Here is a 27130-nt window from a genome sequence, read left to right on the forward strand (position 1 = left end):
CTGGCTGCTGCGTTCTGCACCCGTTGCAGGGTATTGATGGTGACTTCAGGGGCCGCTAAGAACAGGGCGTTACTGTAATCCAGTCTGGATAGTATTAACCCCTGGATCAGTAGTTTCCTGGACTGGAGAGGCAGAAGAGGAAGAACTTTCCGCACTGCTCGAAGCAGGCCAAAGCAAGTGCCTGCGACTTTCTGTGCCTGCGTCTTAAAGGTTAGATCGGGCTCAAACCACACCCCCAGGCTTTTGATTTTTTTCTTTCGGTGCGGGCAACTCGCCCATGCAGGAAGGCCAAGAGGATTTGGGGAGGGATGTGAGATGATGGCCCAGGAGCATGATCTCCGTTTTAGCTCCATTTAGTTTGAGCCGCGACCTGATCATCAGGAGAATTTTCCGGCAAGGCAGGCAGAAAGATTGTCCAGGCATCCCTCTAGTTGGGTTAACGAGACGACTAATTGGGTGTCGTCCGCATAGGTGACTGTTTTGATTCCAAAGGGAGCCACCACATCCTCCAGTGGGGCCATATATATGTTAAACAAAGTAGGGCTCAACGAAGACCCCTGAGGGACTCCACACTGGAGGGGGGTAGAATTAGACAGAGCACCGCCTTCCCAAATCCTAAACGATCGATTATTTAGGAAGGATTCAAGCCATTTCAGGGCCATTCCTGTTATGCCCAATCTGACGAGACGGTGAGTTAATATTTCGTGGTCCACCGTATCGAATGCTGCACTTAGATCTAGGAGCCCCACCACTGCGGATCCTCCTGAATCTAAGATGCACCTTGCCTCCTCTGCTACCACTATCAGGGCAGTGTCAGTGCCCTGTCCCGGGCGAAAACCCGTTTGGGAGTTACTCAACAGCCCATTGTTTTCAAGGACCCCGAAAGCTGCTGGTTGACCATTTTTTCAGTGATTTTTGCCCAGGCCGGGTAACAGTGAAATTGGGTGGAAATTGGCCAGGTCCGACGGGTCAAGCCCCGGTTTTTTTAAAAGCGTTTTGACTCTGGCCTGTTTCCAATTCGGAGGCACAACCCCACAAGTAAATGAGGCATTTAGAAGCTCTGTTGCTAAAGGAGCAATAGTGTCTGTTTAAGGATATACAAAGGCGCAGGGTCAGACGGGGAGCCACTTTTCAAGGAAGATAGGGCTTTACAAAAGTCCTCCCTGGTAGTACAACTGAAGGAGTACAGCAGAGGGCCTGAAGTAGGTGCCAGGTGAGTGTCACCATCAGGAATAGCAACATTCTGTGGTAGACTGTCAAGGATTCTTTGTATCTTGGAATCAAAGAACTCCGCTAGCTGATTACATCTTGCTTCGGTACATTCCTGGGTGATTACTGGAGAAGGGACTTTAAGAAGTTGTTTAACTATTTTAAAAGTTTCTTTCGAGGAATTAGATGACAAATTAATTTTATTCTCAAAAAAAGCCACCTGAGCTTTTTTCAGGGAGGTTTTATAGAGTCTCAGGGCAGATCAAAGGCCGCTTTATTGTTAACCGCCCAATTTTTTTTCCATCTGCGTTCCAATTTTTTGCAGATTTTTCTGAGATCTCTAAGCTCTACAGTGTACCATGGTGATTTAAACGTACTGCTTTTCTTTGTGACTGCTTTGGGAGGTAATACCGCATCCAGGGAGTTGTTAAGCCAATTATGAAAGCTTATATCTGCCACCAATGGATCTGATTCTGTTGGAGGGGCAGTTTGTTCTAGTGATAGTGTCAGCTTTTCCAAGGAGAAATATCATTATTATTAAAAGCAGGATTCTGGAGGTTCGAGTTCCGAGCTCTCCTAGCAAGCGGCCGCCATGCTCGGCTGTTGGCCACTTCCCCGGGCAGGTGAGGTATTCACGGTGAAGAGAGAGCAAGCTCTGGGGGGACGGTTTAATAATTTAAAAAACTTACTTGAAGCTGCCTCCCGCATCGCGCAGCTGGCCTTTTCCTGGGTCCCAGCAGCCCCTGGGACAAACTTCATTCCCATCCCTGTGCCTCAGAGCAGCATGGGGATTGGCTTGAGCGGGCAGGAAAGACGCTCCACTCAGGTCATGGAGTCTGAGGGGTTTCTCCAGCCTAGCTTCTCAGTGCAGCCGGGCTGGAGAAACCTAAGTGCTACATATGTGTTTTGTTCGGCCTGAGACGGCTGGCCAAACACAGATGCATGTTTAGGGAGTGCACAATCACTCCTCCGCCCCCCTCCCATGCCCCACTCCTCCATGCACAAGCTGGCTCAGAGCTGGCAAATAAAAAAATTAAACGATACTAGAGCATCATTTGTTTTTTCGTTTGCTGGCTCTGCGCCAGGCAGTGAGGAGCCGCCACTGCTGTGAAAGTGTTTAACCATTAGATGCATCTTAGCATACAATCGTGTAATCATGGTGCATGTTTTAAAGTGCGAACTGACTATTCTGGCACTTCCTATCCCCTGGAGCATAAACAATCTCCTAGTGGTTAATCACACTTAAATTTGCTGTATCTTAACTGTAGAAGACGATGGGAGTAAAGCGGTTAGCGTAGCCGGCAGTGTGCACCGGGCACGTTCATTTTGTCTTATAGAATGGCATAGATAGTACAAGGGGGTAGATGGGTTTGTAGTTGGAGGGGGGAATTAAGCAATTAGTGCACACTCTGATTGTGTTTCATCATGTGATGAGACCTTCACTCAATCTGTGTGTTATAAGATCTATTTCAGCCGAACAGTGCCTCTAAAAGTTTAGCCTTTAGCCCGTGAAGGGATGAGGTTGCTCTGGTGGAATCTAGTGAGTGGTTGGGGGCATTCTGGAGCTTTAGGCTTTTAATGAAAGATCAAAAACAGCTCTTTGTCTGGTACAAACTAGAGGCGGTAGTAGTGGACCCAAATGAGAAAATGACCGCACCTCGTAGAGACTTGAGTGGATAAAATGGTCAGTCAGAGCAACGTGCAATAACATCGTATATATGGAGGGGTGCTTAGGCAGTTCTTGCACCCTACTACCAAAGGTGGCCTATATACATCAGAAACCTAATGTAAACCAAGTCAACATTTATAGAGCTGCCACCTCAGCACCCTCGTGGATAGTTATTGTAATCACGTCTGTAATGGGTATGCATTGATACAAACACAGTATTCATCCACTTCAACTCTCCTCTTAAAGCAGCAAACGGATATTTTTTCCACGGACGCCAATAATATGATCCAATTAATTTTCACTGTTGGTTTATTCTGTGGAGTGAAAATTAATTGGATCATATTATTGGCGTCCGTGGAAAGAATATCTGTTGATGTGGATGAAATACTGTGTTTGTATCAATGCATACCCATTACAGACGTGATTACAATAACTATCCACGAGGGTGCTGAGGTGGCAGCTCTATAAATGTTGAGCTCTTTGCTAAGTTGTGCTCGGCCACTCCCAATTCTTGGTTGACCACAAAAGCTATGGTAGTACGTGCAAAACTCATTTTGAAACGTAATAAACCCCACACACCTGTTTACAGCTTGAATAGTTTCTTCTACGGATGAAGCTATTACTGTTGGTCCGAGATGTCACCGGAGTAGAATAATCTGATTACTTTCAAGCTGATCGGAAACTCAGGTTATCAGGGCTGCCACCTTCATTCAAAACTGAGGAGTCTGGTGCAGGCCCCATATTGAAATTTCCCCCAAAGACCTGTCTAGTCTGGAACTTGGTGCCCCAAGTAGCCAAAGTCAAATGTAGGAGAAGCAGCCCTTACTTCCACCATCTGCGAGAACGAACAGTGGGGCAAGCCCAAGTATTGGAAGGTTAGCTCCAGATATTTCACCAGCTCCTTCTGAAGATATGGAGAAGTCGTGCACTAATAAAAAGAGGTGAAATGTGAGCTTTGTGGTGCAGTTGCAGTAATAATGGGAACACCCATCACTTACAACAGCAATTGGAGACACCCTGCAGGCTGCAGTATTGAGATCAGTCACCTTTAATATGCACTGAGATCTCCGCATATTTTCTGAGAAAGACTTGCATTTCAAATGACCATTGAGCTTACCTGAGATTCATCTGTCCTAACAGCCTTTTAACAGGTACTGCCATATCTCATATGTGCATATCATCAGAGAATGCGCAGCTTTTTATCATTTCAAAGATTTACAGCGGTGTTTTTGTTTCCAATTACAGTGCAGCCATTTGTTATACACTACAAACTCTCCTCACATCTTCTGAAAAGGGATGGTATGTCCTCATATGAGCAGTCATGGGGCATCTGATGTTCCTTTAGCAGAAGCTTTTAAACATGCCTGGTAAGGTCTCCTCGACATCAAAAACAACATTCATCAAATTCATAACTGATGAGCAACTCTCTGGGCGCGCAGATAAGATCGACTCTGTAGAGGTCGCTGGCTGGTCCCATCCCCTGTTCAAGTTTATAGCTGAGCAATAATAATATAGTACTTGTGACGGCAGAAATGTGAGGAAGAACAGAGCCAGTGGGAAATCAAGTGCTCGACCTCACAAAGATACAAGAGTCAGCTTGCCCTGCTGGGATTCGAAAGCTCAACTAGGAGAGCTACTTCACACCGTCTGCCCACTCTTCTATTGATTACAACACTGACACGTGTCCTCTGTAAAATGCAATCATTTTCCCTAAAAAATGGGAACAGGCTGGGTAGACTGGAGTGCACCGATGAATTTCATAACTCGGACGGGTGCATTTAGCTTCCTCACACGTCCACAGCACCCCATATCTCCAGATATAAACATGAATCCCCATGTTGGACGTGGGCTCCTAGCTATCTCGCTTGTTCAGATCACCCCTACTGCATATGGGCACTCACCCCTACTGCATATGGGCACTCACCCCTACTGCATATGGGCACTCACCCCTACTGCATATGGGCACTCACCCCTACCGGATGTGGTCACTCATCCCTACCGGATGTATGCATTCACCCTTACCACACGTATGCATTTACCCTTATCACATGTGCACACTCATCCCTACTTCATGTGCACACTTACACTTATCCGACCACCTGTGTGCGCTCAGCCCTACCGATTGTGTGTATTGAATCCCCACCCTCCTTCGCTGTCTGTCCTATCTTCCCACCACCCTGGCCCTCCTCCCACTGTCCTATCTCCCCACCACCCTGGCTCTCCTCTCCCTTCCTTTCTTTTCCCCACCCTTTTCCTGATGTCTGCTCTTTTTCCTCACCCTCCCATCCTCTTCCCGCTGCTTCTTCTTTCCCTACCCCCTTCCCTCCTTCCGCTGTCCATTCTATATCAGTTCTCCCGCTGTCTGTTTTTTCCCACCACCCTGTGTTGCGTGACTCCTCCCAAACCTCCTGCGCTGTTTTTAGACATATTGCACAGAAGCGCTCGCTGCTGTGCAACACAGCTTACAGGGAACAAAAGCGCTATTAAGCGGACAATGACAGTCGCGTCATAGTGTGCTCTTTTTTTGCTTTCAGCCATGATGCACAGCAGCTTGCACTGCTGTGCAACATGTAAACAAACATTGCCAATAGATCTCGCATTTGCAAAACCTATTGGCTTGTCTTCTTTCTCTGCTTCTCCAGAACTGGGTGCTTTGGTGTCATTATGCAGAGTTTTATGTCTGAACATTTGACTGCATACCTCCCTAGAACATTGCTTCAAATAAGGTGTGTCTCACTCACACACCATTACCAACAGAAACACCGTTCATGCACCTAAATTCCTGTATGACCAGAGTTGAAACTAGCAAGACCGAGAAAGAAGTGGGTAATGGCAATATAAGGGGCAGGTAGGGAGGCAGGTGTCACAAGTGCATCTCAATAATTCCATAAGCAAGATATATGCCTCCCCTTCAAATGTGCTATCCCAGATGGAGCATGGACTGGAACCCAGTGAACCCAGTAAAACTCATGTAAGCAATTATCTGTTATACGCTTGAGATCATGGGAAGGGCTGAGTACAACTGGTAGGCTGTCCTGCATGTCCTCTCACATGAAAGTCCTTGCTCAGTTATGAAAAGGCACCCTAGATATTGGTTGCAAAAGTGCATTTAAAATTGGTACTCCAGGAAACGTACTCATCAAGTATAAAGAATGATGGAGAGTAGGTGAAGACGGGACAGTTGATGTTTGGGCCAGTACTGGGTACTATTTATAAGGAGCCATCTGTTACTACTGTTTTTAGGTCTTGCCTAGGCAGCGCTTGCACTGTCTCTTCGAGACATGTTGTATTCAGGATATGGGCATTCAATACGCCCAGTGCTTCTAGGTGGTTAGTTGGCTTGCCTTTCTAAATTCCTTTACTCTGGTTGGTCAACAATGCCTATCTGTCCTGCCTTGGTGTGCTTGGTTCCCTCCCAGCGGACATCACCAACTGTTTTTTTGGGTTGGCCATCTCTGGCAACCTGTTGCTTCCTTGCTCGTTCTTTCTTTGAGTTGTGCATCTGTAAATCTTATTTGCAGAGTCCATCCCTTAAGACACTTATTGGAACTGCAACTTGTCACTGTAGGAGGCTGGTTAGAGTTCTTATATGCCCAACAACACATTCAGGCGTACACGCACAACTAGAAGTGTTCCCTGTATCTTACAACTCTTTTCTAGCTGATGCCTTCTTGTGATGTCATCAGAGTGCTTCTTCATTACAGATGGTTACCTGATCTTTTTCGGCATCGTTTATTAATCTTTCAAACCTGTTTCTGAACTTGAAAGCCTGGTTCCTGAAAGTCTAGCTAGCATTCCTCCATTTCAGTTTGACAGCATCTAAAACTGATTGCTAAGAGGAATGGATTGTACGAGTGCTCTCTAAAATGCCTAATAATTTGTTACTGATCTTTAGGAAGAAAGACGGATCTCAGTTGACCTCTTGCAAACTTGTTAGATTTTTTGTTTCTTCTAGATATGTTGAGTTTTATGTTTATTGTACAGATAATTAAAACCATTACAGTATCCACAAAATAAACAGAAAACAATAGCAATTTTAATACAATTCTAATTGTTTTACATGTGTGCTTAATAGAATACAAGATGCCAGTCACTTTTAAAGGCTATAAATAAAAATAAGTACAGTGCATGATAATTTAGGAATACTTCACAGATCCTTAAAATGTTTGTTCTGGTGGGCTGGCGCAATGTTGCCTGCAACTATCTATTGTCTGTGTTTGTGTATGCAGCCAGAAATGTATCTTGTGTGGCCAACATAAATTTAGCAAATCTTGCCAGAAGCTGTTCACCATTACAATTAAAGCACCTATCAATAGCCTCTCTACACGTTCTAACTCGCAGTCATAGGAAAGCAGCTTTCAGAAAAACATGTGGCATGAATTAGGGCACAGCAAATGCAGAGAAAGTTAGGCAGCCCGTTAGAATTGGTATTGCTGAAAATGCATGATGGGGAGTCACAGGAGGAATGGCTAGCAGGCCAAGATGGCTGACGCTTGAGCGCATTGCTCCACACTGGCCTGGCAAAGATCTTGATCATCTAGCGGCCATGGGACACCATCGGCCCTGGGTGACATTAGCCATTCAACCTGGACCCTATGGGAGGAGTGGTGGGGGTTACTCTGGTGGTGAAAGGCAGTGTGGCACGCTGTTAGAGACACAGTGTATTACGCTGCAAAGGCCCAGCAGACAAAACGGCGGTGGAGAGGTCCATGACTATAGTGTGGGATGCTGGTGGTGATCAGCAGGCAAGGACCGGGTACTGTGCCTGCAAGAGCTGAGCGGAGATCTTCAGGCTAACGAGCCCCCTCCCAAGGCTTGACTTTGCGCAGTCCCCTCCGCCATGCTCCCTCCCCTCGCCCCCCCCCAAATTCAACTGTATATAGAGAAGGTGATCGGCAGCTGGGGGAGAGGAACCTGGCTAGGGTTGGCATGGGGAGCTAAAATTGAAAGGTGAGGGCCGGGTACGGAGCTCTGCTGATGCTAAGCGGGGGAGCTGGCCGTGACAGGGTGACTGACATATTCCCGGGGCTGCTACCGTATTGTGCCCTGGGTGACCCAACAAACAGCGGAAGTACAGCCTGGGACAAGGGGCCATCAGACTAGGCATGGGACCTGCACGGCCTGAGGATTGGCGTGGGGAGGTAATTAACAAAGGCAATGAGGCCATAGCAATTCCAGAACTGTGCAGGCTAAAGTGAGGAGTGTTGACCTGAATTTCTCCCCCGCCCCCAAGTTTGGCTGCTGACTGGGAATCACTAGTGCCGGAGGAGCGGTTCGACGGCAAGCACCCCACTGAAGGTGACGGAGGCTCAGAAGCTTCTGGAGGAGGTGCGTTGAGTGACATCAGGGGCCGCAACAGTAGGCGTCGCACATTGGCCCAGGCATTTTCCTGAATTGGAGTGCTGGGCAAAGCACTTCCAATGTGTTGATTAATTGCCAAAATATAAGAGGGCCTGGACCTCTCTGCTTCCTTTGCGACAATGCCGCCATGGGTAAATCAAAGACCAGCAGGCTGGGATACCGGGCCACCCATATGGACATGGCTGCAACGCTACTAGCAGCAGCGGATCACTCTGAGGAAATCCACTGACTCAGACAAGCGATTTCCTGTACTGTCGGACTATGACGACTAAACCCTGAAAAACTGCAGCCTCCCAGTCATCACCCAGTGTACCTCTGAGGAACTCCTCTAAATGCATTGTCTACCGAACAAGATACTCTGTTTAACTGTAATAGATGCTGCCTCCTCCACTTGACAGCGCCCTATTTTCATTCCCCCCTTGCATGAAATGGATGGGAAGACATGCTGATACACACTGGTAAACCAGTAGATGGCGGACGTGGTGCCTGCGTGGGCAGAATGGCATGGTCTTGGATGACATGGCCTACGCGCCTGGACTCATGGGGGACTTTTTTTCACCCTACTTTGTGTGTGAACTTTGAACTGCACTACTTACCAGGGTATACTTAAGGGCTGGTAAGCCAAATTGGAGCTGGTGCAAAGCTGTTCCCCTTAAGCACATTTGCCCCCTTCACTGGGCCACTTTAGGAGGTTGAGTGGAGACATGATTGTACCACGGTTTTTATTCCTACAGTTTAGGCGAACAGCTATTGCTAGACTGTTTGGGAGGGAATGTTTGAGGGTGGCCTGTTTGTTGTCTGTCCCTGGGACTGATATTCATGCTGCAATAGGAGCTATGGGCACAGGGGAGAGACACAGGTGCACTACCAGGATGTACTGTGGATGTACTGTCCTATGGCTAACACATGCCATGGTCTCACACTCCTGGCATGGAACATTCAAGGAATGGGGTCTGCGGCCAAGCGACACATACATACATAGATATCTAAGGCGTAGGGGAGTATACATTGCTATGCTTCAGGAAATCCATCTTTTAGAGGGTGTAGGTTGTACGCTTGTAGCTCCCCAGGAGAGGGCACGTATTTGCAACAGGATACTCTGCCTTTGCCGTACAGCTTTCTCGTTGGTGCGGTCCCCTTTGAGGCGATGTCCACTACCATAGACCAGGAGGGACGCTATGTATTGATCGCGGGCAGACTATGTGGTAGACAGGTTACGCTGGGGAGTGTATATGCGCCTAACCAAGATCAAGTCCAGTTTCTACATTCACTTTCTGTGCCTCCGAGTAACCTTAATGCTGATGCGTTGCTCTTGGGGCCAGAGAGGATGGGATTTTAACTGCATGCTCGAGAGGGCTCTTAATCGCTCGACCCCACCGCTGCTCTGGGCAGCGTCCCATAAGCAGACCTTTAAGTTCCTGGTAATCCAGATCTACCAGGTTGGAGGATTTGCGAGAAAGTAATCCGGGAAGGGCCTTGCGCTACCTAAAGTTGTGCGTTCCCTTTTGGAGGTCACTCAAATTACCACCAATGGCGGATATAGCAATCCCCAAAATGGTGATGCTACCGACGTTACTTTTCTACTTCATAAACCTGCCTGGAAATGTACTGGGGTCTTGGTTCCAGCAAATATACTCCCTACTTAGGGAACTGATCTGGGATAGGGGCTGCCACAGGGTGACCTTATCCACCCTCTGACTCCCGCTTCGAGATTTATTTTATGGCAGCTCAGCTCCAATGGGTTACTCATTGGCAAGATGGCGCCCATCAGGTGGAGCTTGGCCCCATCGGGCTGGAACCTAATCAAGTAGCCCTACTTGCCTAGCTGCTCCAGCCGGCTGTCAGTATCCAACGACTGGAGACTTTGCAGGTGGCTGCGCTCACCTATAGGTGCAGATGTGTCCGATTAACTGGGGGAAATTACTTTATGCCCCAGCGCTGCTGCTTGTTGGCCTCACACGGGGGAACGTGTGTCCCACTTTACCGTGACGCAGATGGGTGAGTGGATGGAAGTTGGGCTGGTGATGACATGTAACTGCTTTCATATGGGAGTCCTGCTGCTCTACTGGGAGATGGTCGCACAGTCAGACCTGCCACAGGGCCAGTTTCTGATGTATGAGGCCCTGTTACAGGCTTTCAGCACTTCTGGAGTGGTGGCGAGGAGGAGCCCTCGACTCATGCGGTACTCCAGCTACAGGTGACGCTGGGGTCAGCCTGTGACCTGGCTTTACTGGGCATTAAATGAGATGGTGAGGCAGCTCCTAAGTGTGCTCAAAGAAAAATAGCAAACAGTGGTTGGCACTGAATTCACCAAACCGGCCAAGAATAGAATATTAGAGTATCCCCATATGGTGTTTCGGATACGTGACTAAATTGCATTCAATTTAATTACAGATATATGGTGAACCCGATGCCACACCGAATCAGGACCACATACTGTGGGGACTCCAGGAGATGCCCACGGTGTATGCATTTTGATGCTGAGTTTTGTCATATGACGTGGATTTGCCCCGCCTGCAGGCTTATTGGGGTGAGCTGCAGGACAGACGGAACTGGACCCTTGAGCTAACTCTGACATGCTCAGTGGAAGTGGTTCTCTTGGGAAGGTTCCCTAGGCCCAGAAGAGAGGCAAAAGTTTCCTGGACCTAGCCCTCTCACTGGCCAAATGAGGGATATAATTTTCCTGGAAGTCCAGAGGGGGCTATAGGGATAGAGTGTGGGCAAAATACATGATCACATGGGCTAAGGCAGAGGAGCAGGTGGTGCTCATGGAAGAGGCAAGACCTATAGTAGGACTGAGGGCCGATATACCGAAGGCATTTAGAGAACTCCATGGGTGGGGCAGAGCATGATATTGGAGAGCTTGGCACAATAGAATGGGGTGATAGTTGAAGGCAAGGAGACAAAGGCGGTTGCAACTAGACTGAGGGCGACTGATCTGTTTTTACCCGGGGACCCCCTTCTCTCCCCACCGAAAGGACCACAGAGTCCATGACGCATTGTCAAAGCCACTGCTTAACTGGCTTTTATAAGCCAACATCCTGATCACGATTGCTAAGCACCCTGAGTGGCTCCCTGGCGTGCACTTACCTGTGGCTATACGCTGCAATACCTCGGAGACAGTTGTTTGGGCATGTTAATTTATAATTGTCAGTTTTACTACTTAAGAGTATAATTTTGGTAAAACCGTGAACTTACCATCGAGTAGACTCTTTGCATTTAGGGTCAAAGGGGGAGGTGATACAGATGGTGACGAAGCGGACTGCTGTGCCTTCTCTAATTGATCTTCATGTGGTAGAAAAATAAGATGGACAGCTAGTTTACTTCCTGTACTATTCAACAGTTTTGTTAAAAAGGAGGACTGATCTTCTTGTTTAGCTTTCTAAGTGTTTTTCCTAGATATAAAAGGTTTTTGATCAGTGTCTGACTCCGCAGATTGACTTGCTGCCCGATTGTGTCTGACTGTGGCCGTACATCTTTCCAGCTGAGCATTGTTAAATGTCAGGTCCTTTAGGATGTCTTCAGCAGTAGGCTCGCCATGTGCAGGCAGAGCATTCGGCTGGTTTCTGGCCCTTCAGTTCATTGACCAGCGCTTGAAACAAGTTTGGGAGAGTTACGAACCGTTCTAGTATACGATCACCAAGTTCCTTTTAAACTGCTTATAGCCGCAAAATCAGATTGTTCGATGTCCTCTTTTTATTGCCTATCACAGCAATATTATTAGCTATTGTACGCAATAGTTCTACCCGAATGTCCATTTTATTAGACTGAAAAGAAAGTGCAGAGATTAAAGAGGTTAATAACTGTCCAAAGTTTGTCCTCCCTTTTGTGAAGTTAGAAAACGAGACGTACTCGCCACATGAAGACAAAATGAGATGAGGCCAGGAAAGGTTTTTGCAATGTGAACATATCCATGAAGATGTCTTCCGCCTTGTTTTTGTCAGTCAGAGCAGCTGCTCCAAGGATCAGCTTCATCTTGTGTATTGATCTTGGTCCGCAAGCTTTGCTGGCGTTGTCTTTTGTGGAGCCAAATTAAGCGGTACTCTTATTCTGTCATGTAGTCTGAAGTGGGGTTGAAGAGTTCTTCACAACGTACCTCCTCCATTAATACGTTGTGCAAACAAACTCTGTTTAATGGCTGCTGGCAATCTCTTGAGGGATCTTAGCATCTTATATTTATTCCAAACAAAGAATGTGAGAGAAAATAAAAATGTGTGCTGCTGAGAAGTGGACTCCTAATTTCCCTTTTCATTTATTTTGCTCCCAGTGCTTGGGAGTTTGCCATTACTGTCCCTTTTTGGCACCATTGTTGATGAAGTTAAACATTTTATTGTTGGGCCCAAATAACAATGATGTAGCCTCCTTCATTGTTTAATCTATTGCCAAATGGCCAGAATGTCTTGTACTAAGGTGATAAAAAAGACCCTTTTGATCCCTTTCAAGGCCTTGAATCAGCAGTCTCAAACGTCACAGCATCAGACAAAGATGTTGGACTCAACTCACCTCACTTCTCTAGCTGCACTGTGTTGCTGTATTCTCGAATATTATCCTGCTGCCAGGATGTATTCGGTCAATAATACAATAGTCAGTTTTAGTCTGAAGTGTTCCGAAATAATCCTTTGTGACCCAATGCCGGATCAAATTGAGTAGCAATCGTTGGGTAAAGTGCACCACTCGATTAGCTGATAGTTTTTTTCAGTTTTCTTAGAGGGAAGCCCTGTTAATCTCCCCTCCCCCACCCCCTCCAATACCACTGTTGACTGGCTCCCCAAGTAAGTGGACGCAGTGAAGCGGCTCAGGATGCCGGCACAAAAGTATCCTACCGAACCGCTTACCCCCGTCTCAGGCCCAACAGTAGCTTCAAAGAAGCATTAACGTGGGGGAACCCCGGGGGTAATAGGAGAGAAGCAGGAGGACTGAGAGGACCAGATCCAAGCCATGTGTTAGGGTGTAAGCAATACAGTAGCAAAGATTTGTGAGTGGGAACATCATAAGGGCCACTGAGGACACGAGTGCTGCACAGCAAGGACAGAGATTATTTATTGTTATTTATCGGAGACAGATTCTCAAATTGTTACCTGTGAAAGTTATTGAGTGGTTCCCTGAGGTTTATAGGAATTTTAAATATTTTTGTCCTTGACCGAACTAGCCGTTGCAGGCTCTTTCTTGGACTTGTACGCTCATTTCTTTTAGGTGGAAACTAACTTTCTCATTATGGCCAATGATATTCTGTAGGATAGCTTGCCAAGCTTCCCAGCGAGCCCATGGTTTACTATAACTATAAGTTCATGTAAAAGCTTGATTTATTAACGGCAATGCTTTTTAGCACACTAAGTGAGCTGCAGGCTATTTTGGGATCTCAAAATAGCCTGGGAAAAAGTAGTTAAGTGTGCATTTACATTTCCTTGTGCATTCCTAAATCTTTTGTACCTGGTAGGGTGAGATTCAGTTGTTAAAACTGAGTCGGTCAAAAGTTATTTATTTTCCCAACGAATGACCTTATAGAAAGTACTGTCAGGATGCTTCATTTGGAACATGTAGGTGGATCTTGAGTCTTTAAGTTAGTCGAAGTATTCCAATGACCCCCCACCCCCCCTTGATAACAACTGTGTTTCATGAATACTGCTTTGATGATGATGATGAAATTAGACTTATAATGTGCACAGCTACTCGGCAGTGTCCCGGCGCAGTAGCCAAAGATCGGAGGATAGTAACCGTAGTTCAAACCTGATTAAAAGGCAGCGTTGCCAGCCTTTTTAGATCTTGCCTGAGCCAGCGCAGACATTTAGTAAGGGCCTTTTAAAAGTGCTGCTGCACGCTTTTGCTGGCCTTGCGGTTACGCGCGCAGCCGGCAGCTTTCAGCGCCCGATCAGACGCCATCTGGACTAGCCAGCATGCTTTTACTTTTGCCGTAGCGCACGTGCGCACCACTCGCATGCTTTTTTGCAATTTTCTTTTAGCGCACGCAAACACAAGTCCCAGGCTTGTTTTCACGCATGCACCACTCGCGTGCTTGTCTAGGACTTGTTTTATATCGGAATGAGCAAAACTACAAGTCCCAGAATTCGATGAAAACCCCTTGGCCTGGAACAGCAGGTCACGCGTGGACCTGGGAAGCCTGCAGGGCTGGGGCAGGTCACGGTGAAAGCACGCATGTGGATCATTCATTTGGACGGTCATGCCAATGAAGTGCCACTTAAATTCTCAAGATGAGACCCACTGCACCAAACGAGGCCGTATCAGAGCGGTGCCTCAGATCATACATGCTCTAAGCCTGCCCTTGACTTGTACCGCCTCTGCGCATCTTTAGCGCTGCATGCCCTGCGCTGCAGCACCCTCTCTTCTTATCTTTAATCTGTTTTCACTCAAAGCTTCTCTTTTCTCCCACCCGGTCCTTCATCTCCTTTTACCCTCATACAGCTACCTCACACCCCCATCGCACCTCCACCTCACAACTGTCTGTAACCCTCTTAGCATATAGCTGTCAGGTCACACCTGTTTGATGGCTACCTGTACCCTCTTTTCACGTACAGTCACCCACTAACAAGCAATGCCTCCGTGGACTTCAATAGTGTCAAACCGGACCCCCTCCAAACACAGTCCATCCTCTGGTCATGTGAATGGGACCCCCCCCCCCCATCTGACTCCATCTTTTTTAAGAGGCAGCAGGATGAACAGAATGCATTGTGCTGCGTGCTTCTATGCCACACCATTTAATAAATGTCACCCAACGTTTAAACGTTGTGCTCAACTCATTGACGTCGGAAGGGTCTCAGCCACTTGCACCTAACTGACCGCTCTTAGAGGATGAATACTATGAGACTTCCGGTGTCCAGTGACTTTTTGCAGCCCCTCGACCACTTCCTGTCCCTCTTGCCCTTTCAACGTTTTGTTTTGCCTTTTACCTCTGTTCCGCAGGACCTCTGTATCACCTCTCCCTCTGTTCTCTCCCCCGTCCAGCAGTACCTCCTTGCCGTTTCCTGTCCCCCCCCCGCCCCCCCTCCTCGACTCCAGCTCGCCATGGCTCTTTTCGCCCTAGATCTGTCTCCTCTTGTCCCCTCCACCCGCCTCTCCCCTCAGTTGCCATTCAACTTCAATGCCGTGCTCCTCTTTTCTCCCACTTAGTTTGTCTTCTACCATATTTCTTCCGTAGTTTGTCTTCCTTCAACTTTTCTATTTTTAACGCCTCCATTTCACTTTCCTCTCCTTCATTTTGCAGCCACCCTTTGAAGCTCTTCCTCCACCTCTTCCCACACTTCACACCTCTTTCCATCCCATTACCTGCTCTCACTGTGTATCGCTGTTCCACGTGGGTCCCATGTCCACTGTCCCTTTCTTCTCAACATTCTCTTCTGCACCCGCCCCATGTTCATTCTGCCTCGTAACCATTCCTCGTCTTTTTTTGTCCCCCTCTTTCTCCTGGCCGTCCTTTTCTTTTTTTGTTCCACCTTCTCTGCCTCTCACTTTTCCATTTCCTTGAGGGAACTGAGGCGATAAACCCTTCTTTGAAAGGTTTCATAACGATCCGTCTAATGGTACCTAAGTTATTGGCAAAACAAAGAATTGATTTCCTGTAAAAACCCGGTCCTAACCAGAACTACACAGAGGCGACTGCCACTCTCTAATTATTATATACAACTATATATTTTCTTTACTCCCGTTGTCCTGCATAGATGCTAGTAACCCCAGCCTCAACTATTTTCTTCCACATCTACTGGTAATTGTTAATTAGTGCCTCTGTCCTACCCACACCCTACTACTTTCTCCTTTATCTGTACCCTAGTACCTAAATACCTACCTGAACCCTAAGCCACTTACATTTACTCATAGCTTTTATGGCTCCCACTTTCGATACCCCACTGAAACCCTTGTATGCCCCTACTTATACACTACTATCTTAAGGACTACCTATACTGTAATACACTTATACCTACTTATATCTATTTAGTGCTCCCCCTTTCAATGCCCCACTTATACCCTCCTATATCCATACCTACAACTAGTACCTCTGCCTCTACTTATTCCACAATGCATTGGCTGCTGCCTAGACCCGAAGGTACATATAGAAGTGGCCAGAGTCTATTGCGTTCATATACAACAAATGTCAATAAATATCACATTTCAAAATTATACAGTTAAGAGTCCATAGGTGCAGTGCATATTTTATTTAAGCACATCATAGAATACTGGGGATCAATCTCTAAATGGTGAGGTATGAAGAAATCAACACTAAAAACAAATCAATTGCTTCATTAGGTTAAAGAAAGATTAAAGTATACAAATTAAGAAAGACCAATTTTCTCTTCAATTAGAGAGTCATTTACATTATGGTATATCAACACGCTCAAAAGTGAACAGGAAAAGGATTAGTTAGAGGGGATGGGTGTGATGGGATAAAGGTGGGGAACCGGGTAAAGGTGTTGTGACTTGCAGACAATCACAGTGAGATTCAATATAGCCTTTACAGTCTGGGTTAGATCGGTGGTTCCGTGTAGACCATGGCATTTATCTGAGCATAGGAACAATCAATGGATAAATACAGATCCTGTGCTTAAGACCTACACGGAACCACCGATCTAACCCAGACTGAGCGCGTTGATATACCATAATGTAGATGACGTTGAAGAGCAAATTGGTCTTTCTTAATTTGTATACTTTAATCTTTCTTTAACCTAATGAAGCAATTGATTTGTTTTTAGTGTTGATTTCTTCATACCTCACCATTTAGAGATTGATCCCCAGTATTCTATGATGTGCTTAAATAAAATATGCACTGCACCTATGGACTCTTAACTGTATAATTTTGAAATGTGATATTTATTGACATTTGTTGTATATGAAAGCAATAGACTCTGGCCACTTCTATATGTACCTGATTGACTGACCCCGGTCAGAGAGTTCTTAGGGTTTTCCCCGTTATAACTCATGCCTAGACCCGAATGACCTTACTCCTACCTACACCATACACCTACAGCATGTTATCTTGTGTGGGAGGCTGTCACCAGAAGAGTAGTGTGAGTAGGAATTCGTAGAAAGGGGTGGTGCAAGGGCAGGACTTCTAACACAAAAGTAGATTATAGAAAGAGGGGCGAAAAAGCACATCAGGGGTTTACAGAGGCATTTTCTCCGTTTCGAAGAGGTTTCATTACAATAACAACATGCACTGCATATTAAAAGATTAAACGTCATCGTTTAATGGAGAACATTGGGATTGTAATTATTTACTCCTCACCCTACTGCTCCCTTTCATCCCATCTGTCGATCTTCGGCCAATTCTGGGAGAGTCTCACACATTTTTATTTTGTTGGTGTACTATCTGTTTTCCTACCCTTAGAGACGAAGTGCCCCGGAAATATGTTCACTTTGGAAATCAATACATGGCGAGCCAAAGCAACTGTTAGCATTGTTAGACAGTTATGAAGCTTTAATACAGTGTTGAGCACCCAACGGTGTGTGCGGTTGAAACAGCTTATATTGAAAGATGTCTAATGTTTGTGATGAGTGGACTATGTCGTTAAAATGACAGCCCTTTGCTGATGACACATCTTTATATTAACCAAAATTAAAATTGGCAACCAGAAACGGATATTCGATTAAATAGGACAAGGTGGAGCCAGTGGGTTTCTTAAAAAATTTAGCACTGGTTTGCCGCGAAGACCTATTTATTTGTCTATCTTATAAAGAGGAGCCTTCAAAAATATTGTGCTCATTCATAAAAATTCAAACTGAGATGAAGAAGTTATTAACTAGGGATTACCGATCAGTCTTAAATAAATCGCATGGCGGGTTTGACAAAAGCTGCACTAAAGCACACATAATCTTGAGAAGGGCACTGCACGCATCACCTTGATCCCCAGTGGAGATCCGCAAGCCAGAAAGCATTATCAAGCGGCCATTAAGATCAGGAAAATTCTACTGAGGAAAGAGGCGTGGTCTGCCTTGTACGACGCTTCCAAAAGAAGGGACAACACCGCATTTTGGAAAGCTGTAAACGCCCCGTATTAACAGAATAGAGAGGGAGACGTCATAGACCAAGCCGTTGACGGGGAATCCTAGGTGAATCACTTCATGCATCTTTATGAAAAAGTGAATCCCCCTGACCACGTGAATTTTGTGACGGAGATGTCGGACAGCTATCTTGACACCATTCCATCTAGTGTATTTCGTTAGAGATTATTTTTAACTGTGAAGAGATTATTTTTAACTGTGAGGAAGTCACAAAGGCCATCAGTGAAAGTCCCTCAGGTAAAGCGCCGGGCCCCGATGGAGTCCCAATAGACGTTTATAAAAACGAAACTGATTTATGGGCTCCATTGCTAACAAACGTCTTAAATAAAGGAAACCAACCGGGGCTCATACCGTCCTGGTAGTGGTCCCAATTTTTAAAAAACGTAATAGAAATGATCCCACTTGCTACCGGCCAATTTCGCTGCTCTACACATTAATGTAGGTAGCAGGTCGGATAGTTTTAAGTAGGATACAATCATGGGCAGAGGAGAATGACATTATATCAAATTTACAATACGGATTCAGAACGGGGAAAGGAACAATAGAGCAGGGATTAAATCTCGCTTTAGTAATATCAAAATATACTCCGGCCAAGAAGGGAAACCTTTTTGTCACCTTTGTTGACCTAAGTACCACCTTTGATCGTGTTGACCATGAGTTATTATGGGCAACACTAAGAGACATGGGCTTGGATAGTCAAATTCTCCTGTTCATTAACACCTTGGCTGCCAATGGCTTTCCCCTCCTGTGCTGAGAGGCTTTGAAAGCCACTGTTCATGACAAGCTCAGCTCGTCATCAGCACAGCTCCACTGTGCCTCATGACGAGCTGAGCTTGTCATGAGCATGGAAGGGGTGAAAGAACTCTACATGGGAGCAGGCGCTAGGGTACGTTATGGTAGACGGGGTGAGTGCTCAGAAAAGTTCCCTATTAAGAGGGGTGTGAGACAGGGGTGCATCTTAGCACCCCTTCTCTTCACCTTATACATTAATTCCATCGGTCAACATCTCAGGGAGTCACAGCACGATCATCCAACCATAATGGGAACATCAGTGCCAATACTCTTATACGCTGATGGCGCCGCTATCATGTCTCGCACCAGGGTCGGCCTACAGAGGGCTGTCCTGAAATTTGCTAATTATATGAGAGACAGAGGATTAAAAGTCAACATCTCAAAAACATATACCATGTCATGTGGGCCCGGGACTAAGAGGACACCTTGCCCTATCTTTCTTGATGGCAGGAGAATCGAGTCTACAGAAAGATTCTCTTACCTAGGCATACATTTTGATAGGAAAGGTAGTTGGCACTCAGCAGTGACCGCTAGACAGTTAGCCTTTTCTAGGACCATAGGCGCTCTGAACAACTTTGAGGCAAAAATAGGGGGCAGACCAGTGAGAGAGCTGATTCACATCTACAATATAAAATGCGTTTCAACAGCTGTATATGGTTTAGGTCTCTGGGGGACGGAAAACGCACAATCGATTCAATATTGCAAGAATCAGTACATTCGCCACCTACTGGCCGTACCCAAATCAACACCTACTTACGCTGCACACATTGAATTGGGTCTACCTTACATTTCTGATATTATAAAAACCGCGCCCATACTATTATGGCACAAAGTTTGGGTTACCCCTGAGACTTCAGTAAACAGAGATTTAATGACTGATTGCCTTAAACTTGACGGGGTAGGTAACATTTAATGGTTAACCTACGTGAAGAATATGATGATTGAGATCAGGAACTTGGAATTTTACACAAGTCCACTGAGTATGGAATTGGTGTCCAGAAAATCAATAAAAAAGATGGTCTTGGACCACCTAAGTAATAAGAGGTGGGACTTGGAAAAAACCAAGTCCACAGTCATCAGATATCAGCAAATCACCACTTGCGAAGGGCTACAACGGTACCTTACGTCTAATCCAAGCTGCTATGCCCGAATGTTACTTTCCCTTTTTAGGTATGGCACCTTTTTCCATCTGATTACTTTCCCACACTGTAATACTTGGTCAATGGAAAACTTCTTATGTCCATGTGACGATACCTCCATTCAATCAAACATTCATTGTGTGTTCTTTTGTAAATTTTATCAGATACCAAGGAGGGCTTTCCTGAAACCTATTTTAAAGGAGTGGGGTATTCGCACTTGTAAATTAGCATTTATTAGATAGCAACAGCTAGAAAGTGATCCTTTAATCTATGCAGTATCTAGCTTTTTAAAACTTGTCATTAGGTTTCGAACTTCAATGAAATAACCATGATTATTAATTCTATTTTAGACTGTTTTAAATTGAAACATTGTTTTTTATTTTGTCTGAGCAGATAATTAGGCCAGCACAACACAAATAGTTTTTACCTTGGTGAATCTTAAGATTTGTATAATCCATTCAATGTTTATGGCACTTTATAATGTATGCTTTTATGATTTTGTTTTTAAAAATCGAATAAAGCTTTTCTGAATTGAAAATTGAATTGACAGCCCTTTGCCAGCTGCATCGCATTTGTGCTCTTTTGTGCAAATATTGGTCAGTTTAAAAGTGCTTTTTTGGGTTTTATTGAATTCTAGTGAATAGCATAACTGTTCGAGAGCTCAGTGCTGTTTTGTTTTTGATGATAGGGACTAGTACTTAATGCAAGCCTTACAATCTTTGAGAGATACATCAGGGCCAGCTAGGATAAAACATTGAATACATTTTCTAATTAGTTTGTTCTGTGGGTTTTTGATTGCGATTGTGTGATATGTCCAATGTGTTGGGTTGTATGCCTCTATGGCGCATGTGTTGTTTGCAGTTGATGTTGGAATGATATCTGCATCGTAAATGTTAACTTCCAGCTGGAAATTGTGTCTTCCTTTGTTGCAAAAGTATTAACAGACTCAACGTAAAAGGAGAACTTTAGAGTCCTTTTGCTGTTTCAAATCCACCTCTACTGCAGCGACCTTTTCACACTATGGGCCAGATGTAGGAGCACTAATACCGGTCGGTAACGGCCGAATTCGGCCGTTACCGACCGGTATTAGGGTTTCCAGATGTAGGGGGTCTATATTTTACCGATTCTGTAAATTTACCTAATCGGTAAATTTACAGAATCGGTAAAATACCGAATCGGTATATTTACCGATTCGGAATATCCACATGTAGGTGGCACTCCTAAGAGTGCCACAGGCCCTTAAGAATCTGTATGTTACCACCCAATCCTATTGGGTGGTAAAATACCGAATTCAGGTGTGCATGCACATCTGTGCATGCACACCTGTGCAATGTGACACACAGACATGCCCTTAGGGCATGTCTGTGTGCCACATGGCACACAAGTCCGGAATTGGGGTGCTAGAGGGTGTCAAAGTGACACCCCCTGCACCCTTGCAGAATTCGGTATTTACCGAATCGGTAAATACCTAATCTGTATTTCCCATTGATTCCTATGGGCTTCAAGGCCCATAGGAATCAATGGGAAATACAGAATCGGTATTTACCGATTCGGTAAATACCGACTCTTACAGAATCGGTAATTTTTTTACCTACATCTGCCTCCTTCCAATTTACCGACTCTTAAATACCGAATCGGTATGAGTCGATATTTAAGAGTCGGTAAATCGGATTCACCTACATCTGGCCCTATGTGTGTAATCTCCTTAAAGGACAGGTCTCTATTAAAAAAAATAATGTAAAAGCTGATTTCTAACAATCGTTTGCAATGCAGTAGTTCTTGCATTTGCGAGAGTTTGAGTTATTGGCATTGTAAAATTACAATGCCTTTTATTTATTTGTTTTGAAAACCTGCAAGCGGTGCGTAAACATGCACTTTGTACTTATAGTCGTTGCTTACGAGATGCAAGGCTGGCAGTAACTTTGCATCTTTACTGCCAGCCTTGCTTCTTGTAAGCAAGGATTATAAAGTCAAAGTGCATGTTTACGCACTGCTTGCAGGTTATTCAAAACACATAAATAAAAGGCATTGTCATTTACAATGCCAATTGCTCATACTTTCGCAAAAGCGAGAGCTATTGCATTGCAAATGCTTGTTGAGCTCTGAGACAGAGGCGGGAGCAGCCATAGGAAGGCAGTGACCATGACTTCAGGCCTTGCTTTTCAAAAGCAGGAGGGATGAGGAGGCAGTTGCAGCCAAAACAGAACTCGGTCTTTGAATGCACAGCAAATGTGGCAAGATAAGAGCAAGATTTACAGCCCTGTTAACAACAGAGCTCTGTAAACCACTAGCACTGGTCTAGAGTGCTCCGGCTTAAAGAAAGAAATAGTGCTCACAAGCTCGGAGTAGCAACACGGTAAGTCCTTGAAAATGGTGGAGCTTTTACAGACCATATCCTGAATACAGAAGGTCTTGTAGAAACAGTACAAACACTGCCTAGGCAATACCTAAAAATAGACATTTGCGGAAAGTAAACATGAAACTAGGAAAGGTTTTTTTTCTTCTTTTAAACTACTCTGATATTTATTGTTTTATGTCCTGCCTTTTCCCTCTAGTTGAGTTTACATTTTTTTTATGTTTTGATCCCAATGCTATGTTTCATAAAAGTGTATTGCATGAATTCTAGTTTAGCCCTTGCACATTTTTGATTGTAGACTTGAACAGGTAAAACTATTTTACCACAATTATACTACAATTATCTTCCTTTTAGAATAAAACCATGAAAAATGTTATGCATACACATGGAAAAGCAAATGTACACATTTAATGTTAGTGTAATTATAGCTCAATCTTTTATTTTTCAGTTTCACTCCCATCAACTATTCCACATCTTTGTCGTTGCTGGAGCCTTCGTCCATTTCCATGGTGTGTCCAACCTCCAGGAGTTCCGTTTCACCGTTGGAGGAGGCTGTAGTGCGCAGGATGTGCTGTAGCACCCATCTTTCCCATAAAAAATGGGGGAACAAGTGGAAAACCGCTGCGTTGTGAAACTATAGGTTGGAATTTTCCATGAACAATGTGAAGATGAAGTGAAAAACACGTCCAACTGGAACCTGGAGCCCCCTTAGGTGGACTTGAATAAAGAAATTGCGGGCAACAAAATTCTTACCTCAGATGATTGAAATGAGAAAGTGTAACATTAATTTATACCCGTAAAAGCACGGAGGAAAGGATTACAGGAGTCTTAGAAAATGCAAGATGGGATTTTTGTTAAATGCCATATTTATTTATAGAATATATGGGGGGGCTCTAAGTTAGGCAGATTTTGTTAATGTTGAATTGAACAACATGTAAAATGGTTTGATTTACATGCTGATTTGGGAAGGGTAAAAGAGTAGTTTAATGTAAATAAAATTTATAACTTTCCGTTAACCATAAATTTATAGAAGTATAAAAAAGGTGGAATGGAAGGGATGGGGGTTATTTTGTATAGAAATCCATACATACAAGTACCACACACTGTTTTTTCAATTTGCACAAATGACCTGATCGTTGGAGCGCAGAGATATTTCCCAGCAAATGAGGAGTGTATGTTTGTCTCAGACATGCCTTCGTCTCTGACTCGTGGATTTTGGTTTCTGCTTCAAGAGTGAACATAACAGAAGCCTAACCAGAACATCCTATACTTGAAAGACCCATTGTATCCACTTTGGAACACTACCTGTGTCCATTCCTTTTTCGGAACGTTTGTGGACGTTTGCAGCTTGAAAACTGTAGTTGCAGGACAGGACATGCTTCCTTAACACCAAAAGATGATCTAAAGGAACTAAATGTGCTTGTGCGAGCCGGTTCTTGAAAATGCCAATGAGTGGGTGTGCTCCAGCAGTGCAACGTATCTAGCAGGTACTTGGATGTGTATTTTGTTCTAGATTATTTCACTCAGAACCTGGAAGAAATGAATGACAATGTGGTAAGAGATGGACTAAGGTAGGCATATTGAAGTTCACAAGTAGGACAAAGGAGCACTCGTTACAGACCTACCTGTCCACTAATCTAGACTTAGTAACATAAATTGTGTTCCATCTTGATACATGTAGGCGTTGGAATAAGCTCGCTGAAGACAACAGACAGGGCTGGTCCTTGGGCATGGCAGAAGAGGGTTTGTGAATCATAAAGGGCGTTTAGGTGTTCATTTGAATAAAGTATAGAGAGCGAGAACATCAACCTAGGGAATAGACCTCAAAGCTAACACCTTGCGTTGTCTACTAAAAACCCAGGTACTCTGGGTACTTTGTTTAAACATTTTAGCCAGTTTGACCTGTACTTTTGCAGTTCGTAGTCTAAGAGTAAGGGCAAAGTCTATTTGTAATTCACTATGAGGCACCATTGGGCATGTTGAGTACAGAAGAGGCTCACTAAACTATTATGCTTATGTTTTCTGTAATTATGTGAATACCATCATTCAGATTACTCCTCGTCTCGAAGTTTGACACATCCCTTTATACCACATCACAAAGTCAATCTTTGTCCTGCACTAAATTGTTCCTGCTCCCAAAGATGGAAGGACGTATTTGTGTCCTTGCTATTGCCTTTATAAGCTAAAGTCTCAATTGTAATACAACACCGCTACCAAATCTAAGTAAAACAGAAGAGATTTCGAAGGGCTTGGCATATTAAGGTACATGGAAGCATGCCTTCTAAAAATGATAATTGTGTCAGCTGTGCAACATGGTACCTGATGCAAAAGGGATCAACATTTAAATATATTTTCATAACTAAATGGCAGGCAAGGAGACTGAAATTGAGAGAAAAAGCTATGTTATTTTTATGATTGCTTAATAGTAATTTAAACGTGATTATTTTCTTGTATTACAAAAAAGTTCCTGAATCTTATAAAACATGCTTTAATGTACATCTTCAAAGGATTCATCTAGTATTGCTACTTAATTTGGCTTTCGGGCATACAACTGTATGCTTGAATGATAATCCGAAAATGGCAAAATGGGTGCTTTCCTGCTCTTCACAACTATCATCCGTGCCCTTCACCCCTCTAAACAAGACTGCTTTCCTTTAAATAACCCAAATGCTCCTAAATTCTCCAGTTCTTCCTTTCTTTAAACATAATTCGGCTGTTTAAATGTTGCCTAGTTCTAATGTAGCCAATGATACTTCATTTAAGGACTTAGTTGGTTAGTATCATATAAAACTGCTTGCAGTAGATACCTAATTTGTGAGCAACGACAAATCTTATGCTTTTGACACAGCGTGTCGTTTTTTTCATCTCTCAGTGCTGTACCTGAATTAATTCACATGACTGGAAAAGTCATTACACCTGTATGACTACTACTGTTTTAATTCCAGCTTTTCCTAATGTACTTCTTACCAGTTTATGAGCCGCTTACAATTTTCTTTGAGCTAGGAGTCGAATGCAAGAGTTTGCAGATCTCTTCATTGCATTATTCACAGAATGGTAGCGAGAAGTTGAAAGGTACAGGTCAAATACGTTTTTGCAGAATTATGATCTTTGGCCCAACTTCACAAAGCCTCCATGGATCCTGGAAAACAATCTAAATGAAGGCATTTCGAATTGGCAGGCGTTTATTAAGAAATTCTCTTTAGAAAGCCAAGTAGAAGCAGAACCGTTCTAAATCTGGTCTACTGCTTCACTTTTTCTGGCAGCATATGAGCAGCCTTTTTAGTATGGTTTGTAATTTATAGAAACACAAATTAAAGTACAGGGATTGTAGAAAGACGAATTAAAGTACATGGATTGTAGAAAGATGAATTAAAGTACAGGGATTGTAGAAAGACGAATTAAAGTACATGGATTGTAGAAAGATGAATTAAAGTACAGGGATTGTAGAAAGACGAATTAAAGTACACGACTGTGGAAAGACGAATTAAAGCACAGGGATTGTAGCGAAAGGATCACCCCTTTACTGTACTGCTGAAGACGTAGAATGACTATTCAGTGCTGTTTCTGAAAGTCATAGGAATGGTGAAAGAGAGGTCAAGATTGTGTTGACATAGGTGGAAGTAGCCCATGCAACCTTTTTGCACAATGTGGAGAACATAAGTGGGCCGGCAAATCAAGAGCAGTATTAACTAGCGCAATACAGCAACGCAATAGGACTCATTCACATCTCAATTAAAGTTGTTAACATCCATTTGTGGTGGCCACAGAAACTGGCCAATATCGTGTGATCTACTTTTGATTTAAGGAAGCAAAGGTACATATTGTAATGTGACTTGTGCTTTCTGTAAGAGCACTTTCGGGAGATCGTACCTGGAAACCTGGTAACTATATTCAGAGAAGTCTGTGTATTGTTTCCCAATGCACTAGCTTCCCTAACAAGTCATTACCTGAACCAACGCAGCACAGAACAAAAAAAAAACAAAAAAAAGGATTAAACTCAGAGATTTTTCTAATCAAGTTGCAAAGAGATATATATTTAGAGTGTGTTTGTGTGTATTACAATAAAGCAGCCTAGCTGTGTGCCCTGTTTCATAGCTTTGCTGAGAACACTTCCCAGGCTGTTGCCTGAATGCCTTACTCTCAGCAGTTGGAGGCTTGCTTGCTCTGTGTGGTCATATTGCCGTAGAGTCATTTAGGACCTGTTGCTTCTTTCCCTGGTAAATAGTGGCCTTGTTAAGTATTTATTTTCTTTTTTCAGTTGCATAATGTCAACATCAGCAAAGCACATTCTGAGGTCCTGGAATTCTGTGTTGGTTGAAGGGGTGGCAATGGTTTCTAAAGTGGATCTCTTGCTGTATTATTCATAACTTATAATAAATTAAATAACTGGCATTCCGACTCATTATTGGGTATTTCATCCTTTCTTCTTTGATGTTACTGTGGTGGTGCAAAGTCAGTATTGTAGTGCAGTTGCCATTTCGCATTGACATAATCTTACATTTTCCAAATCCATTTTGCTTTCTATTTATGGAACCTCCAACCTGCAAGTTAAATGCACTAGTAATAAATAGCCAACAAGAGCTTACCTGTTCTAAA

At 44.1% G+C, this 27130-nt stretch overlaps 1 protein-coding gene across 4 annotated transcripts in view; it reads left to right on the top strand.

Moving 5' to 3' along the window:
- LOC147733966 (adiponectin receptor protein 2-like) overlaps nucleotides 1–26926 on the top strand; it is a 489190-nt gene extending 462264 nt beyond the window's left edge. For all 4 annotated transcript variants that reach the window (XM_086952872.1, XM_086952869.1, XM_086952871.1 and 1 more), the window contains exon 8: nucleotides 22983–26926. In XM_086952872.1, the coding sequence (XP_086808998.1) occupies nucleotides 22983–23111 (129 nt within the window). In that variant the 3' untranslated portion in view covers nucleotides 23112–26926. The remainder of the gene's footprint in view (nucleotides 1–22982) is intronic.
- Nucleotides 26927–27130: the final 204 nt, after the last annotated feature.

The sequence above is a fragment of the Lissotriton vulgaris genome, chromosome 1_2, assembly GCF_964263255.1.
Source record: "Lissotriton vulgaris chromosome 1_2, aLisVul1.2, whole genome shotgun sequence".
Taxonomy (NCBI): domain Eukaryota; kingdom Metazoa; phylum Chordata; class Amphibia; order Caudata; family Salamandridae; genus Lissotriton; species Lissotriton vulgaris.